This window comes from Coturnix japonica, chromosome 5 (assembly GCF_001577835.2).
Source record: "Coturnix japonica isolate 7356 chromosome 5, Coturnix japonica 2.1, whole genome shotgun sequence".
Lineage (NCBI taxonomy): Eukaryota > Metazoa > Chordata > Aves > Galliformes > Phasianidae > Coturnix > Coturnix japonica.
The window spans coordinates 17,227,299-17,245,403 of record NC_029520.1 but is presented as its reverse complement, the minus strand read 5'-3'; the positions used below and the strand labels follow the sequence as shown (position 1 = coordinate 17,245,403).

The 18,105-nt window shown below is 41.4% G+C and overlaps 1 protein-coding gene across 4 annotated transcripts in view; it reads left to right on the top strand.

Annotated features, from left to right (window-relative positions):
• Positions 1-11,977, top strand: part of PRR5L (proline rich 5 like) — a 51,385-nt gene extending 39,408 nt beyond the window's left edge. For 3 of the 4 annotated variants that reach the window (XM_032445095.1, XM_015864217.2, XM_015864216.2), the window contains 3 exons: positions 831-922; positions 6,526-6,666; positions 7,826-11,977. In XM_032445095.1, coding sequence (XP_032300986.1) covers positions 831-922; positions 6,526-6,666; positions 7,826-8,050 — 458 coding nt within the window. In that variant the 3' untranslated portion in view covers positions 8,051-11,977. Of the gene's footprint in view, positions 1-830; positions 923-1,871; positions 1,882-6,525; positions 6,667-7,825 lie in introns of all 4 variants that reach the window. The other variant, XM_032445096.1, reaches the window with a different exon arrangement.
• Positions 11,978-18,105: the final 6,128 nt, after the last annotated feature.

Genomic DNA, 18,105 nt, shown 5'->3' with positions numbered 1-18,105 from the left:
AGAGGTTTTGGGCCTAAGTGCTGAGAAACATACATCTCTTCAAGTCTATAAAAATAATTTAGTGTCTATTTGAACTATTATGTTCAGTAAGGCATTTTTTCTGCTAATAACATGTTTTTGATCGCAGTTGTATTCTTGTTACGGGAGTCATGAGTTGCATAGCATAGTCTGCCTTCATTTGAAATATCCACTTATGCTTGGGGTTGTGTGTTGGAGTCAGACTCACATGAGGGCTAACCACAAGTGGATTTCACTCAGGTTCCTTCCAATTTGCCACGTTTGAGAGGAGAAGCCTTGAGAGGAGCGCCGTGGCTTTGTGGCCTGCCAGAGTTGTGGGTTCCTGCAAGAGTTCATGACTTCTGTGTCTGTTCTTGAGGGCAGTCAGATGCTGGAGATGGCTCTGCTCTTACAAAAGGTTTCTCTGACTCAATGGCTGCAGGACAGCTGATACTGGCTGTGACCTCCCAGCTTCCATGTGCAGCTGCTAGCACGCAGCTAGGCTCCTGTAACAGTTTAGTAACTGTGAGCTGTCAAGTTACACAGTCCTTTACTTGGAGTTAGTCTCCTTTCAAAGAAATGCTTTGCTGTTTTGTTGGAGCTTTTGCATGGAGCCTGTTCTCTTTGCATAAGTGACAGCGGTTTATGATTACAACCTTGTGTCTCTGCCAGTTTAGGCAAAGCTTAGCTGACCTATGTCACTTTCTGTGAGGAAACTGAATGTGACTTTGTATCTCTTACTTGGGGAAGTAGAGAGTAGTGGAACGCTTCAACTTGATTTCAGTATCTCTGTTGCTAAAGCTATTTCTCACTCCCTGTCTCTGTTTTTGTAGGTGAGGATCGCATTGACATCCTGTCTGAAATTTGGGATCACTACTTTACAGAAACTCTTCCTACACTCCAGGCAATATTCTACCCAGTCCAGGTAATCTTCATTAAAGTAACTGCAGTGTCTGCTAACAGCACAGGGAAATGTCTGTTTCAGAAGAACTGGCTAGTGGCTAAGCAGATCTCAAAACCTTGAAGCTAAATCTGAAAGGAAGAAATCTGAAAGGAAGTAGCCTTTGCTCAGATCTTCCTTAGTTTTTAAGGAGGACTGCTAAAATCTATCGGGCAGGCACAGTCTTCCGAGCTTTTATTTCCCTTTGTCTACCCTCTGTCTGTGCTTAGCTAAGCTTGCACACCTAAATTATTGAATTATTTGTCTAGATTGAAGCTCTGGACCATTTACTAAAGGTAGGTTTTTCCATTTCTAAATATTTGGAACTCTGCTGACGGTGCTGACAGTTTACCTTCAGGGAAGGAAATCTGAAGATCAGATCATGAGCAAATGTGTCTTACTCATCCAAACGACTTTTGAAGTGTTTATGTACAAGCTGTGTTTTTGGAAAATCCTCAGTTCACATTTTTACAGCTTTGATAAAGGGGCAAGTAAATCTCTAAGGACAAGTGAACAACTTGTGTAAGACTTCTTTATGCTGGGTATCCCATCAGAATTGTTGGGCTCTATCAGTTTTTCATATAGCTTTGGTCAAAGTTTCTGTATGAGGAATCTGGATACCCTCCAAGGCTATTTTGATCTTATGTCCTGTCAGAGAAGCAAAAATGTACTTTGAGTAGACTGACATTCTGAGAAAGGCTGGCTGCCTTCTCTTGATTTTTTTGGCTGTTCCATGAGATGTGTTTTCTGGGAAAGCACCTTTTCTTTTAGTAATATTCCCTTTGTTTTGTTTGAAGGGCAGCATGTAAAGCTCAAAGTTGGCCATCTTCCTCTAATCCTATTCAATTTAGCATCTCCTAAAAGTGCAGAGGCCTTCTATAAAGACAAACACTAACCTTTTTACTGTGTTTATTTTATTCTTTCCTTGCTGCAGAAGCTTAAAGGTAGGTGTTTGGCAGCTAAAACTGCATGATTCCAATAAGCTCCTTTTCTCTCCCTTTGCAACTAACTCACTGTCATGGAGTGGTGTCATCTATTTATGTATCTGTTTGTCTGCTCTGCAGCTATCTGTGCACTGTAGAACTGAGCTAACTGTGTTATGTGATACCTATAAATGCTAATAATTCTTATGCTTACTAGAAAGATTTGCTTCAGTACAAAAACTACTGCACAGCAGTTGCAGCCTTTGGAATTTGGTAGTGATTAAACTGACTATGGGATGCTGAGATTCTTTGAATTAGCAACTTCTTTAGTGTTCATCTTGTTGCACAACTTACGTCAAAGGCCTTTCACAGCAGCTGCTAGGGAATCATTGTCGTTTCATAGATCAAGAACTGAAACGTAACAGACTGCATATTTAAAACTTTGCGAACATGTATGTCCTATGTACAGCTATGGATTTGACTCCACTGGATATGTTTAAAAACCTGACTCTAAGTGAGCTATCCTAGGCTACAATTACAGGAGTTGCTGGTGCAGCAAGGAACTAATGAATTTTGCTCTTATCCTGAGCTAGTGCCCTGATTACAAGCTTGTTTTTTTCCTATGAATAAGGAACTGTATGTGCCTATTTATCTGGTGTATTACCAAATATAAGGAGAGGTTATCTAGCAAATCTTTTTCGCCAAGCTGCTGTTATTCATGCACTACTCCAATAGCTGAGAAAGTCTGTGTGCTGTTGATTCTTCAGTATTTGAAACTCTTGTGTGACTTCCTGTGATCCCAGCAGCTGACCACTCCAAATCAAAGACAGCCAGCCAAATGCCTGAGCATGTTACCAGTGGCGGTAACCAGAAGTAACTTTGTATCTCAACTAAGTTTGAACCTGAGGCTCATAGCTGTTGAAGAAGTATGACCTTTAAGCAGCCAAGGGGGCTAAATTGCTGTACAGGGGAAAACTATGTAAACAGGTCACTGACTTTAGTATAATTGCAGCTGTTGATGTAACCACTTGGTGTGGAAAAAGAATAGCAAGTCTTGTTTTGTTTGGCACAGTGAGATATTTGCATTTTGAAATGAGATATGAAATTAATGGGACTAAACTGCATGATATTAAATAAAAAGTGTGCAGCTGCTGAAATACAGCTTGGAGATAAAAATGAGCCAGGCTGTTCTACACCTTGATGTTTCTAAGCACTCAGTGATGGTTTAAAAACAGTAAAGTACTTTTACAGTGGCTGTGCTGCCTGCCACCGCACTGGCTTTAGGTCTGTCATGGGGTTATCCCTAGGTCTGTGATGGGGGGGCACAGGGCCTGGGAAAAGGGCCGGGGGAGAGACAGGATAAGGAGAGACAAAGGAGTGAAGGAATACATACATATACATGTACCTAGATACATATATATATACATGGAGTCACTGACTGCACTCCCTGAGCATCAAATTCCCTTGTGGCACACACTGGATGTCCCCATTCTTCTTCATCCCCCAGTAAATGCACCCAGGTCACTGTGCAAAAACGTGGAGAGGTTTGCCCTTTTCAGAAGCTGGAAGGACTCAAACCACTTTACCAACGTGCTCTTTACATGTACTACAGGGACTTTATCTTCCTCTACAGTATGTAGGGAACTGGATCATGTAGGACCATCTTGATTGACCTATTCTCTAGCGTTGACCAGGCAGGTGGCTTTGGCCAAATGCTTCTCCCGTTGTTTAAATGTTCCACCCCCTGTTGCTTTCAACATGGTTTTTAACAACCTATTGTAGCATTTGATCTTACCAGAGGCTGGTGCATGATAGGGAATATGATAAACCCACTCGGTGTTATGTTCTCTGGCCCAAATATCCACAAGTAAATTTTTGAAATGAGCCCCATTCTCTGACTCGGTTCTTTCTGGAGTGCCATGTCACACAGGACTTGTTTCTTGAGACCCAGTAAGGTGTTTTGGGTGGTAGCCTGGGGTACTGCATATATTTCAAGCCACCTCTAGGATTCCTGGACAGCCAAGGTTCCCCATCTGAGCTTGTGTAATCAATGCAATCCAGGTTGCATCAATAGCATGATGGGTGGAGGGAACCTGTCCTTTAAACATCCAGTTTATTACTGGCAAGCGAGGTGCTAGAAGGAGCTGAACCTCTGTCCCAATTACTTCAGAAGCAGCCTGATCCCCCTCATATGCTGCTAGGATCTCCTTTTTGGTTGCAGTGTAACACTCTTTGAACCCCCTGCACGCTCGACTCCAAAATCTCAGCGATTGGCCTCAGGTCTCTCCTGAGCCTCTTTGCCACAGGCTCCAAGTGGGGCCCTTCTTTCCAGCAGCAGTGCAGAGGATGTTCTTTATTTCTTGTCCTGTCTTTACTGGCCCCAGGGCCATGGCATGGGCTATCTCCTGTTTAATCTGTTCAGATGCCTGCTGCTGTTCAGGACCACAGACAGAATTGTTCTTCTTTGCATCACCTGGTAGTTTGGGATGTGCATCCTCCAGAAGCTCACTACACCCAGAAAAGACTGTCTTTTTACAGTAATGTAAAAAGCATGGCCTCTTACACTTTCTTGCTAGTTGCTCCAACTAGTAGTTGTAGTTGTGTAGTGGTGATTTTGTCAATCATGTCTCCTGGGATGTGACAAATCAGCTTGTGAATGGGGAGCAAGGAATCCCTGTTGGTGCGGTACTGCCCTCTGTGCACCATTTTCCTAGCAATTGGTACCTGCTACTATTTTCCTGTAGTAACCCCTCAACAGACAGGTCTTCTGACAGGCCAGACAAGACAGACAGCTGCTTAATGCTGTCTGTATCTACAGCAGCTATTCCAAAAGCCCATTGGTATCCCTTGGGATCCTTGACATGCCCCCTTTTAAGATAATCTATACCGAGTATGCATGGAGCACCCTGTCCGGTCACTATAGGATGCTTCTGCTTCAGGTTCATCACTATTAATCACCAGGGACAATTCCTCCCACATGCCCTCCTGACTCTTCTCCATTTTATCTAGTCCTTCTGCCATTTGGCAGATGGCTGATATAGAGGCATGGGATGATGGTAATTTTTGTTGCAAGTTTTGAAGTATAAGAATCAGTTCAAAAATTGGGGGTCTTCTGTCTAGGTTATCCTTAGGTCTGTTACAGGGGGGCACAGGCCCTGGGAAAAAGAAAAAAAAGAAAAAAAAAAGAAAGAAAGAAAGAAAGAAGGAAAGAAAAAAAAGAAAAGACAAAGGAGTGAAGGAAAAGAAATGGGTTTGCCTTATGGCTGGCTGGCCCTGGGACATGTGCTTTGGTAAAGGCAGAAGGGTGGAGAGCCGGCAGATGGTTCTAACAATGAGAAAACACAATGGGAATTGACTAAATGTAACCAAATCAAAGAAAACGACAGAGACGAGTACCCAAAGTAGGAGTCAAACCACGACAGTGCAAGGGCAGGCCAGAGGCAGAGAATGGCTGGGGTCTGGTCCAGAGTCTCACCCCACTTCCTCCTTGTGCTGAGTCCTCTGGGGATGTTGCCCCTCTCCTCTGGGAACCCAAAATGTCCCAAGTGCTGGTAACACAGAACCAGAACGTGAACTCTTTAACTGCCACTGTTCAGCATGATGTCCTGATGTGGAATACCAACAACAGAAATCACAAAACCACAACAAGGTCATATTTACATACTGATTATGCTGTTAATTGTGACATTAAAACCATTATGAATTAATGATTAACTGGTGTTAATTCCTTCCAGCTAAATATTTGCCTCAGTGAGTATGTTATGGATACTATAAAATTGTTACAAAATGGTCTGCAGGTCAGAGATTAACGTGCTGGGGAGAACAAGGAAAACGTTGGGCTGGGAAGTAGGCAGGGCTGGGAGGAAACTTTCTGCTGTTAAATGGGGCGAGATAAACTTACATGTACCTTAAGCCTAGCAGAAGGAAATGTAGTAACACACTAGAATGCTCAATGGGGTCCAAGGATGTCTACTGTGCTAAGAAACAGAACCATGTCTTGACTTGTTACACTTTCTCACTTGTTGATGTTAAAGGACACAGCACTCCTTGTGGTGGAAATCAAAGCTGTTGCCTTCTTTCTGTCTAGTTGCTTTTTAAATGATGTTGGTACGAGCAGTCCAACTAGCTTTGTTCTAGCCTAAATCCTAAAATCTATAGTTGACTGCATTGTGGATTTTTGTCTTACCAGTCAGGTCTGAAGTGCAGGTTTTGAGCAGACATACACAGAACAGAGGTGTACACTTGATTAAGGAATATTCTTTGCCAGGCTCTTTCCCTACCAAATCCTTAGCACTTTCTCAGCTCCAAGCATCAAAAGTACCAGCTGCATCCATCCTGGGCTTCAGGTGTCTGTGACCAGATTGGCTGTCAGTTGGGTTTTATGAACATGTGGTCTGGTGAAATACTGGCCCATTTTTGGCTTTACTCCAACCCTAACAACACGTAACATAAGATGTTACTCCTTTCAGAACTTATGTATGTGGGACTGAGAGACTGGGTAAGAAGCTATCACTGCCAGAAGTCCTCACACTGAGCAGCTGGGGGTGCTTCACCACAGCAGTGATGGGTAGGATAGGCCTGTTCCATCTATGTATATACATGTGTTGGTGTGGTGTTCCCATGTTCCTTTACCAACTCCTGAGTTTTGCTTTCTTTGTTTTCTAGGGTCAGGAGTTGACCATCCGTCAGATTGCTCTTCTTGGCTTCAGGGACTTGGTCTTGCTAAAAGTGCACTTGGAAGAAATTCTGCCTCTGGTCCAGACAAAGCTTCCAGCTTCCATTGTCCAGATGCTGTTAATTCTACAGGTGGGGAGCTTCTGCTTTTTCTTCTTGTACTCCATTTGAGACTCTTGTCCTCACCAAACTGATGCAAACTTTAGAAAAGAGAGTGGGGAGGGCAGTGGGTGTGATGGAGGGGAAGGAAGATACGTGTTCTTATGTGAGAGTGCTAACTGTAAAAATGAAAGCTGAATTTGAATGGTTAATGTCCTGAGCTTTCTGGAAGTTGCTAAGGATAGATCTGTGAAAGGGCCAAATTCTGCTCTTATGTGTTTGCAGACTTCTTGTGAGGACTGTCTTTTATAATCAGGCCTGAAGAGAACAGCATCTCTGTCTTCCATGTAGGACCTGCGTGGACAAGTTTACCATTTTTTTATAAAAAATGCTCAGCCTGATAGTCCTGAAAAATACCATAATCCAGGTGGCTATTTGGGCTCCTCTCACTTTAATTTCTCTTCAGATATACCTTAAGATGTGTGATGGGGAATAAACCTTGAAGTATGCATGATCAAAGTTGCAAAGTAGCTAAGCTGGTACTTCAGTGTGAGTTCTCACTCAGTTCGGATCTCCCCTGTGACCCAGGCTGTAATAACAGGAAATTCTAGAGTGCTAGCTCAATTTACATAAAATATCTTAATAGAACGAGTCTGGGGGCAAAGAGAATCTCAAAGTAACACATCTGAGAAAGAAAAGCCTACTGAGGGCTTGCAGCAAGCTAGTCTGGGGACACTTTCTGAAATTACAGTTAAATTGCTTAGAGTTAGCTACAATCTTTCCTAACTATGAGCTGAACTTGAGAGGGTGCTCCTCCTGCAAGCCTGTCTTAAGAAAAGGGCAGGGCTTTGCCCAAGCTGTGGTAAGGCATTTCCACAGAGATATTTCTTGGCAGAACTGCCTTGGTATAGCTGTACTGCTGTATTTATCCTGTGTAAATCTCATGTTACTGTAGCTTGTACCTTCCTATCCTTTGGTCATTAAAAACAAGTCCCTTGTCAGTCTGCTGACTATGACTTGAACAGGGAGGCTGGTATGAACAGCATGTAAACCTCTATTTTGGCTTTTCAGCTGTGTTCCTTTCAGGGTTGTACTGATATGGTTGTGACATTCCAGAGGCAAGATATTTGGCAGACCTTAGCAGAACCTTACTACAAATGGGTAATAATGGCTTTTCACATTTAAATTTCAGAGTGTCCATGAGCCCGATGGCCCCAGTGAGAGCTACCTACAGCTGGAAGAGTTGGTCAAGCAGGTGGTGTCACCATACTTGGGTTTGTGTGAGGACCACAGCTTCTCTGGTAGCACCTGCTTGCTTGGTAAGACATGCAGTAGCATATGGAAGCTCTTTCAAACACTTTGTGTGGTACTAAGGTTGGCTAATAGGACACAGTGCACATCTGTACATTTAAGGTGAGACTTATGCTTTCTGTCTGTAACAAACTCCCAGCCTGTATGGTGCTGGGATAGTGTGAAGTGTAACTGCCTGAGCTATACTGAGTTTCCTAGCTAGCCTGGATTCCTGCCAGCTGAGCAAAGTATTGGTGTCATAAAACCAAAAATAAAAATAAAAAAAAACACGTGAACTGGCGTTGTAAAGTTCATGTGCCTTTTAAATCATTGTACTTCCTTTGGTTTTTAGCTGTCATTTATTTGTGTGTGTTTTCAAGGTGGCCTTTTGCCCCTGCTCCACCCTATGCTGAGCAAGGAGAAGTAACTCTTCTTTGCATTACACAGTGGAGACAAAAAGGGCAGCATCTTTCTGCAAGTAATCTTGTTGTTTTCAAAGTGCTTCTATGGTGGTGGTTTCATCTAATAATTGCTACTTTTCACCAGATTTCTTTCTCTCTTCTGCCCTCCTTCTTTCTGTCACCTATTTTACTTTCTTAGAGCCAGTGTTTTCTCTCACTAGGCAGCTGGTAGTGACACAGTCCCAGCAGGCTCCCTGCTATACAGTGGCTCTGTGGTACCTTTCTGTTGGACTCTGGATGTGCTTGAATTTTCAATAAGTGCTGTGGAGTCCAAACTACACTCTAGAACACAGCCCTCAAGTTGCATTGGCGTTGAGAAATGTAATTGAGGAAGATGATGGTCACAGCTGCATTCACATAAGGCTTTGGCCTTCAAGGCTGCAGTATGTTAAACTTGACTTAAGCTGAGAGGAGAGCAGCAGGAATAGATGTGAAAGAAAGAGAACAGATCAGCTTTCGGAGGTGACTTGGGGAGGGCAACCTCTCCAGCCAAAGTGACAGATCACAAAGTCTAGGTGGAGCAAGGGTAAGCAATCCGCTTTGCACAGCCTGATTTGGATACCAGATGCCGTGGCCTGTTTCATTCTGAGCTCTGTAGTTTGCCCTGCTTTGTTAAAGCACAGTTACTTCAGCTGAATTATATTTCTTTCACTGTGCTTGTTATTCTCTTGTCCGCTCTTCTTGCTTCCTCTGTGTGAATTCGCCACTACCTGCATTGTAAGGACAGTGTGTGCCAAAGGGGTCCAGTTTTCTCAGAAATAATGTTTAAATTATTAATACAGGGGAAAAAAAATATTCACGCTATTCGCTCTGTGTACTGAACCTAGCGTCACTGCTGAACTGAGTTTGCCTCCAAAATAATCCCTTAAAAGCTCTTCCCAGTTTATGTTTCTGACTGTAGCACAGCAAATCAGAACTTTTTGGTTTTAGTTAAACTATGCATGATGGTTCCTTTAAGAGAGCTTCTTTTCTGGCTGTTGGTAACAGACCATCCATTATAGGTGAAGTGACCTTCTTTCCACTTGAAGCCCATGAGAACACACAAGCTAATCTTTGAGTTCTCATCCGGCTCTTTTGTCTTCCATGCCATGATGTGGTTGTGGTTCAGCCGCTGCGCGTGCTGGATCATAGCTCTGCGCAATGGGGTTTGGAAACATTAAACTGAGATGCCTTTCTCCATAGAGGACTACTCCAAGTAGGATTTCAAATGGGAAGGGTCATAGGAAAAGGTCGCAGTGTTTTATTTCAGCACTCTGCTGCTTTGTTCTTCTCCCTGTCTCAGATTTTGTCTTTCTGGATGGATTTCTGTGCATTACAGTTCTTATGGCAACTTGATGCGGTGTATATGTAGCATTGTTACTGTGTTCCAGTGGTGAGGCAGTGTCCTGCTGCATGAGAAGATAAGCACAACACCTAGGGAGAGACAAAGGATAGGTGGCTTGCAGAAAACAGACTGCAGTCTGATGCTCCTTAGCCATCAGTTCACAGCTGGAGGTTATGCAAGAGTTGCAGACTGTTCTTAATTTCCCAGAGGACTGTGGTTGCTTGATAGAGCAAAGGGGGGAAAGTAAAGCAATAAATGTATGCTCAGAGTTCATCCTAACTTTTTTTTCCTGACTGCCATAAATAATTTTACTTCAGTTTCACAGCAATCATCTGTGGATGGTCATCCCTCACTTGAAGAGAGGAAACTGGGATCAATTCTCTACATTTCTCTGTTTCGGTACCTGACCAGTGATGTGTTACCTATTTCTACAACAAACCTGAAAACCTCCACTGAAGAAAGATCCACAACTTTTCTGTGTGATTACTTGCAGCCCTTATTCTTGGCATTAGATTGCATTGCTTAATGTCTTTAGAATGTCTGCTGCTTCTGTGGGGAGAAAATAAGTGCAAGACCTCTTGTTGCTTGCCCAGTTATCCAATCTATATTTAATAGGTACAGCTTCAGGCTAAATATTTGGTGGCAAGAGAAGGAAGAATTCTGTCTTCTTCCATTGAGTCCTACCAACTATGCTGTCTGTTTCCAACATGTTTCTGTGGAATCTCATCAATTTCACTGTGACAGCCGGAGACAGGGCCATCCCCCAGTGCTGTAAAATCAGATAACACCCATGGCTGAGATAAAATTTCAGCCCTCTGGCCTTTAACTTATTTCATGCTCCCATCACCTTCCTCCTCTCCCCTCTGTCCTAACTTCTGTGGAATTTTATGGTCAGAGTTTGACTCTGACAAAGGTCTGGGTTATCAAACATGCTGAGATACTTAACCAGCTGTGTTTCTAAGTCCACCAGTGAAATGCTGCCAATATCTTGTTCCTAGTGCTTCTGCTGAGCTGTGCGTCAAGAGCTATGCAGGGAGCTGCCTTCTGGATAGTGAACAGCTTGGAGCCTGGATCCAAGCAGAAGCCACTGAAGTGTCAGAATAGATATTCACAAACTTCAGGTTCTTCACTGGGGAGGTCTGGTTGTACTCTTTCAAATTAAATGTTTGGAAAGCATAGGTGCGGGAAGTGCTTTTCCTCAGGTAAATGAAGTGTTTGGCTAATGTGTCAGCAAAGAGCTTTGCATCATATTTTAGTAGAAGTGGAGATTAAAATCTGGCTCCTGTAATGCACAAGTGACCTGAGTGTCTCCTTCAGAAATAGAAATAATGACTTGAGAGCTCTGCCTACTTAACATAGAATCCATCATAGAATCATAGAATTGCTCAGGTTGGAAGAGACCTTAAAGATCATCAAGTCCAACCACAACCTAACCATAGTACCCTAAAATGTGTGGGTGACAGTGCCTTCAGGGGAGCTGGAGGGGTGTTTCAGGTCCCTGCAATGTGTTGGGGAGCACACTTGAATCTTGGAGGTTGGCAATGTGTGGTTGTTTCTAATCTATTTGAGGTATCTAACCATCACTTCAGATACAAACCCTTTTCTAACATTAAAAGAGAGACTTGCCTTGCCAAGAAAGCTCTCTAAATACTACCCTTTTCTCTTCTCTAGCAACTGACATTCCTGACTGGCCAAAGCAAATTTCAACTGCTGATCCCTTTCTTAGACAAATCTTCCCACAACTCATTTCTTCTTCATAATGGCAGGCACTGCTCTGCTAATTGCTGTAGTATTTAGGACATTGTATTTAATGGACACTCAAGAGTTCTAGAGGTATGATCTAAGGCTAGTGGAGTAGGGAATCAGAGGGAACTGGAACATGAACTTCTGGATTATTCTTAATTTCTAAAATAGCATTTGCTTGGCTCCTTTTTAGCATCTGCCTTTGCCATTCTCTGTCTCAATCGTTTGACTATAGCAGAATAGAAGGGAAGAGGAAGAGGTAAAGCTTAGTTTTCCCTGATTTAAAACATGCACTAGGAATAAACTTTGATTGACATCAGAAGCCATGAGAGCATGGGTCTGTGTGCAGTGTGGATGCACGCACACTGGAAACTGACTGTGTGATTTGGGTGAGCTGTGGCTGTGCAGTGGCAGTTTGGGCCCCAGCTCACATTGGATGCACGTCTGCCCTGTCTGTGGACGTTGTGCAATCTGATCTCTGCTTAGTTCTGGGCTGAGATGAAGTGTGTCTTCTGTCTTTGGGGTTTGTCTGTGTTTGGTTCTTTAGTTCCGTTTGGTCCGAGTTAGTTCTTTTGTTTTGTTTTTTGTGATTGTGTGCTGTATTGCTTTCCTTTTCCTTTGCTGTGAGCGGCTTGTTGTTTTGGATGTGGTCTTGTTCGTTGTTGTTAGTGCTGACTTTTATACCGGGTGATTTTACATTGTGTTCTCGCCTTTTTTGTTGGTTTTTTGGTTTTTTTTTTCTGTTTGGTTTGGATGCCTTGGTCGTTTTCTCAGGTGTTTTGGGTCTGCTCGTCGGTGTGTGTTTGTACAGTTTGCTGTGTGTCCAGATTTTCTCACGTATTGCGTTTGTGGGCGTTGGTTGTGATTGATAGTGGTTTTTTGGTTGGTTTTCATATTGCTGCTGTGTTCGTGGTGCGCTTTTTCTGTCTTTTGTTTCAGAATTCTTTTTTGTAGCAGAGTTCTATGTTTTTTGCAGTGTTTGTTGTTTTTTTTTTTTGGATGGTTTGTATTCTTTTGTGGAGCACTTTTATTTTATTGTTTTTTTCAGTTTTTTTTCTTTTCTTGTTTTTTTTTTTCTCGGTTCCTCTGTCTTGGGTTTTTTCTCTTCTCTGTAATTCCATGCTCTTAGTTGCAGTTCTTTTTTAGGTTATTATTTTTTTTTATTTAGTGTTCTTGAGGCCTTTGCTGTGTTTTTTATTTTCATGTTTGTTTTGTCTTTTTGGTGGGGGCTTGAAGTTGTGCCTGTTTCATTTTCTCGTGTTTTTCCTTTATTCGTGTTCTATTTTTACAGCCTGTTTGCTTCTCTTTGTTGATGTGTTTGTGTTGTTCTGCTGTGGTGGTTCCCGCTGTTGTTGTTTGTTGTGGGATTGCTGGTTTTGTTTCCCTTGCTTTGTCTTTTTCTGATGTTCAGCGCTGTGGCTTTGTTTTTTTGGGCTGCGGTGGTTTTTTATGTCCTTTGTTGAATTTGATTTACAATAGGTAAGTACTAGACAGATTTTTTTTTATTTATTTATTTTTTCTGTATGTGTTACTGACTTCTCTAGGTTTGTGTTTTTTTGTTCTTTGTCTTGTGTCTCTAGTGGTGTTTGTGTTTTCAGGTTTTTTTTTTTGTTAGTACTGTGCGTTTGTTTTCTGTTTTTCTTATTTATTCAGTTTTTTAAAGCTGTTTCGTAGTTTTTGGTGGTGTGTGTTTTTCTTTTTTTTTTGTTACTTTTTTTTTGCTTTGTATTTTTGTGGATAGTCTGCTTTATGATGTGATGGGCTTCTGGCTTTTGGATTTGATGTCTTGTGTTTCTGGGAAGTTTTTGAAATGCCCCTCGTGGTTTCTCTTTGTGTTGTCTGTGTTTTTTATTGCCTGTCTACCCGCTTGGACCCGGTTTTGTCTCTTTCCTTTTGGTCGTTTTTTTCTTCTTTTTTTTCTTGCTGCGTGGTGTTTCTCTATCTTTTGTTGCAGTGGTGGTGGACTGATTTGTTGCTCTCGCGTGGCGCTGATTTTGTAGGTCCTTGGGCTTGGCTTTGCAGCTCTGCCAGTGTGGTGTGGTGCTTCTTGTGTTTAGTGGTTTGGCGGTATTTCTTTTGTTCTTTACTGGTATTGTGCCTAGCAGGGATTTTGGTGTATGGCTGGATTCTTATGTAAGACAGTCATGGTTATCGTTGATTCTGGCGGTCATGACTTGTGTCTCTTCCTTTTGCCTGGTTTCTGCTGCTTGTTGTGTTCTCTTGAGCCCTTTTTTGTTGGCGGTTCTTTTGTGGGTTCGGGTGCTTTGCGTTCGGCCTCGTCTGAGTTGATTTTCACTTTTGTCTTCTCTTGGTTTTTGTTCGGTGGTGCTCTTGTGTGCTACTCTGGCTACATTCTTCTGTGGGCTTTGTTGGCCCACCCGGCTTTTTTGTTTTTTGCTCCTGGTTTTGTTCTGGCTTTGTGTGTTCTCATGTTTCTTTGGGTTCGCTTTTCTGCCTTTTTTTCGTTGTGTTCTTTTGTTGTTTGTTGGTCGTTGTACTAGGCTGCTGGTTTCTTGGTTTTGTTGGTTGCGAGGTTGTTTCTTTGTGTTTATTTTGTGTAGGTTCTTTTACTTTTGTTTTCTATTTTTTTGGGTCTCTTGTTTGTTTCTTTTTCTTTTTTCTGTTATGTGCTTGTTTTTTTCTTTTTTTTTTTTTTTTTTTTTTTTGCTTTTTTTTTGGTTTCGTTGGAGTTTGAGTTTTTTTTTTTAGTTTCTGCGGTTGGTGATTTTTGCGGTTTTGCTTTTTTTCTTTTGTGGTTTGATTTCGGTTTGTTACCGGTTTCATTTTGGTTAATGCTCTGTTGTTGTGGCTTGTGAGTTGGTCTTTTTTGTTTTTTTTTTTTTGGTTTTGGTTTGCTGATTCTTTCTTCGCCCTTGTTGTGGTGGTTTTTTTTTTGCCCATGTTTTTCTTGTGCTGGTTTTTGGTGGAGTGCCTGGTGCGTTCCTCCAGTGTGCTTTATTTCTTTTCTGTAATGTCCTTTTTGTTTTTTTTATTTTTTAAGCTGTAGGGTTGTTGTTTTTCCGTGAGAGTAGATTTCGTCCTTAGTGTCCCAGTGTTTGTCTTTAGTTTGTTGTTTGTGTTTTGGTGTGGTTCTGGTGCAGTTACAGGCTTCTTCTAATTTGGTGCGTTTAGTCTTGTCATTGCTGTGCGTTTGTTTTGTGATCGTGCTTAATGTGTTTGTGTAGTTTTTCTTTCTTGTGTGGGTCGGTTGGGGTTTCCTGCAGGGCTTGTTTTCTGTGTTGCTGTGGTGTTCCCTGCTGGTGCCTGGGTCGTTGTGCTGGAGTTAGGCATTTCTGCACAGACTGGGGCGGTTTTTTGCCGCTTATTTTTGGATTTGTTCTGGGTTGTGGTTTTGTTTTTCTGATTGTATGCTTTTTTTGCGATGTATGGGTGCGTTGTTGTATTCTTTGTTTTTGTTTGTGTTTTTACTGTTGGTGTTGGGTATAGGTGTGTTTTCCCCGTGTGTTGCTGTATTTGGTTCTGAGTTTTTGCTTCTGTTGGGTCGTATTTATGTTTTTGGATGAGTCGTCTGTTGTCTTGTTCCGCAGATTTGCGAGTGTAATTTCAGTTTTCTTGGTGAACTGTAATGTTTGCTTTCCTGTGTTCTTCCGTTTTTGTTGTGGCTTTAATGTTCTCTTTACTGGTTTTCCGTGCTGGTGTTTTTGTCTTCATTTTGTTTTTTCTTGAGAGTGGTTCTGTGCGTTGAGATGTGTCTTTTGGGTGTGTTTTTGCTGCGCGTGTCTTTTGCTGTGGTGCCGTCGTTCTTTTAGCACGGTTTTTTTCTTTGACTTGGTGTTCTTTTGGTTTTGTTTTCTTTGCTGGTTATTTGTCCTTTATGTTTGTTTTACTACTTTGCTTTGGTTAACTCTTGAATTATGACAAGTTCCGTCTTTTTGTCTGTGTCTTTGATGGTGTTGTTTTGTTTTTTGTTGTTTGTAGTTTTTGTTTTCCTTTTATGTTGGTTTGCTGTTGTTTTCTTTTTGTTTGCGTTTGTTGAGTGGTCGTGTTTTTGTTGGCATTTGTATTGTTTTGTTGATTTATTTGGTTGTGCTTTTTGTCTGGTAGGTAGGCTGTGTGTGTGGTTGCAGGGCTGGGGAGATTCCTGCTGGCGTTGCTTTGAGTGGATTTTGGGTTTTTTTGTTGTCTTCTTTTTCCTCAATTTTTCTGTTTGTGTTTCCGTGTTGGTTTCTTATTTTGTGTCTTTTTCTTTTTATCTGAGTCTCAGTTTATTCGTGGGGGTGTGTTGATCGTGCGTGGTTTTGTGTTGTTTGTTTTACAGTGTTTTTGCTGTCTTCCTTGTCGTTTCCTTTTTTTTTTCTATTTGTTTCATGGGATTGGCGGCTCCTTCTTCTATGAACTTGGTCCTGATTTTTTTTCTGGCGTACTCTTGGTTGATTTTTTGGCTCATAGGGTGCCTGTCTTTTTTTTTAGTTTATTGTTTTTTGTTTTATCTTTTTTCATCATTTATTTGTTTTATTTTGATTTTTTTCCTGTTATTCTTGCGTAAATTTTTTTGGAGCCATTCTTTACTGCTTTTTTCTCTCCTTTTGTTTGGATGTTTCATGTAGGGAGAATTAAAGCTGGTGGCTTTACTTTTTAAATTGGAGTTCACTGTTTTTTTTTTTCTCCTTGTTGTTCTTCTTTTAGTTTGTGTTTTGTGTGTGTTTGCTTGATTTTTAAGCGTTTGTTTTGTTCGTGTCTGTCTTGCTTCCCTCTTTGTTTCGTTAATGCTACTGCTGCGGCACTCTCGGTGGGTGTGGGTCGTGTCTTTCCCTTTTTGTTGTTGTGTTTGTTGGTGGTTTTTTTTCAGATCTTTCCCTTTTGCCTTTTTTCTCCTTTTTGGTTTGGTTTCTTATGGGTTTCCCTTTTCCTGATTCCTTCCTTTTTCCGTAGCCGCTGTTACCTGACGTTTCCTGTTTTTTTTTGTAGTATTAGTTGGATGTGGTCCGTTTTCTCCTTTTCTGCTCTTGCTTTTTCCAGGGTTTGTTTGCTGCCTTTTTTTTTTCTCTTGCCGGCTTATTGGTTTATTTTTTCTTTTGTGTTTTGTTGTGGATTTCACTTGTGGGTGGTGTTAGGTGTTTTTAAAGGGGGGAGTGGTGGTTCCTGTTCTTAGGAGCTGCTGGCACTCTGTTTTCTTTCTTTTTTTCCTTTGTTTCTTTTTGCTGTGTGTTGTTGGTTTTGTGTCCTCCTTTTGGTTTTTGTGCTTTTGTGTCTCGTGGATTTTTCTTTGTTTTTTTTTGTTATGTGTTTGTATCTTGTTTGTTTTGGTTTCTTTTTCCTTTCCTTGTTCCTTTTCCTGTCTTTTTGGTGAGGTTCCCAGGTCTCTTGTTTTTCGCATGCTTTTGTGCTGTTACAGCCATTTCTTTCTACATCCAAATCCCACTGCCCCTTTTCCTGGCTAGGTTTGTTGTTGTTTTGTTGTTGTTTTTTTTTTTTTTTTGTTTTGTTTTTTGTCTCCCCTTTTTTGTTTTGTCTTTCTTTCTACTGTTTTTGTTCCTTTCCTTGTGGTGTGTTCTGTAGCAGTGATTGGCTTCATTTCGTGAGTGGCTGTGTAACTTTGCGTCTATTTTTGGTTTGATGTTTTTCTTTTTGTGGGGATCTCTGCGTTTTTTTTATCTTTGTTTGTTTCTCGGCAAGGGGCTTGCGACGCTTGGTGCTTTTGCTGCTCTTTTCGGTGTTTTGTTGTGGTTCTTGTTGTTGTTTCGCTTGGTGCAGCCCGGTGATTCCGAGTTCTTTTGGATTGTCCTTTTCTTTGTGCTTTCTTTTTTTGTTTTTTTTGTTTTCTAGAGGCGTGCTTTTCCTGTGGCTGTTTTTGCTGCTTTGTTGTGAACCACTGCTGGCAACTAATGTTTTAGTTCTGACTTTCTTTTCTGACATTAGCATCATGGGCAACAGTATTGAAAAATGATCTAAGTGCTCTGCCTATCTCCCTGCTTGCTTAATTATTTTTGGAAATCAACTTTTGTACTGCTTTGTAATGCTTTTGCTTTTTGTTTTTACAGAGATGGAAACTTCTCCTACTGACTAGGTTTAGCAAGAGTTGTCTTCAGAAGAAAATGGTGAAAATTCTCATGCTACCTGCTTGTTTTTTTTGGTCTACACCTTCTCTGCAGAGCATGACAAGTGGGATGAGGTAAGGGGGTGGTATTGCTTTTTATTGCTATTTTTGATTGCTTTTATTGTGTTGTCTTGATCTGAATTTTTGTGATCGGTGCGTGGAGCATATGTTGAGTGTTTTGTGGTTGTTTGTCTTAGTGTGTTGAGCAAGGCAGCACTTGTACTTTCTTTTATTTGTCTAGTGTTTGTTTTTTTTCCAACTTTTTTAGTTGCCTGCTGTTTTTACTCTGCTCCCTTTTATTGTGTGGTTTTTTCGTCTTTTGATGACTTTGAGCAAAGTTTTTGTGTCGTGTTGCTTTTGTTGCTGTGCATTCTTGCCTGTTCTGGTGTTTGTTGTTTGTGATCCTTTGTTCTTGTGTGTGTTTGTTTGTAGTTAGGCCTGTGTTATTTTAAAGGTCTGGTTTTGACTGCATGGCTGTTTTTGTTGAGCTGCTGCTTTTTGTGTCTATTATTTTGTTTCGTTAGTGTTATGGGGTCTGTTGGTGTGTTTTAGTTCGGGCATGCAATTGTTTCTGTTCTTTTCTAGTCTGGGTCGTT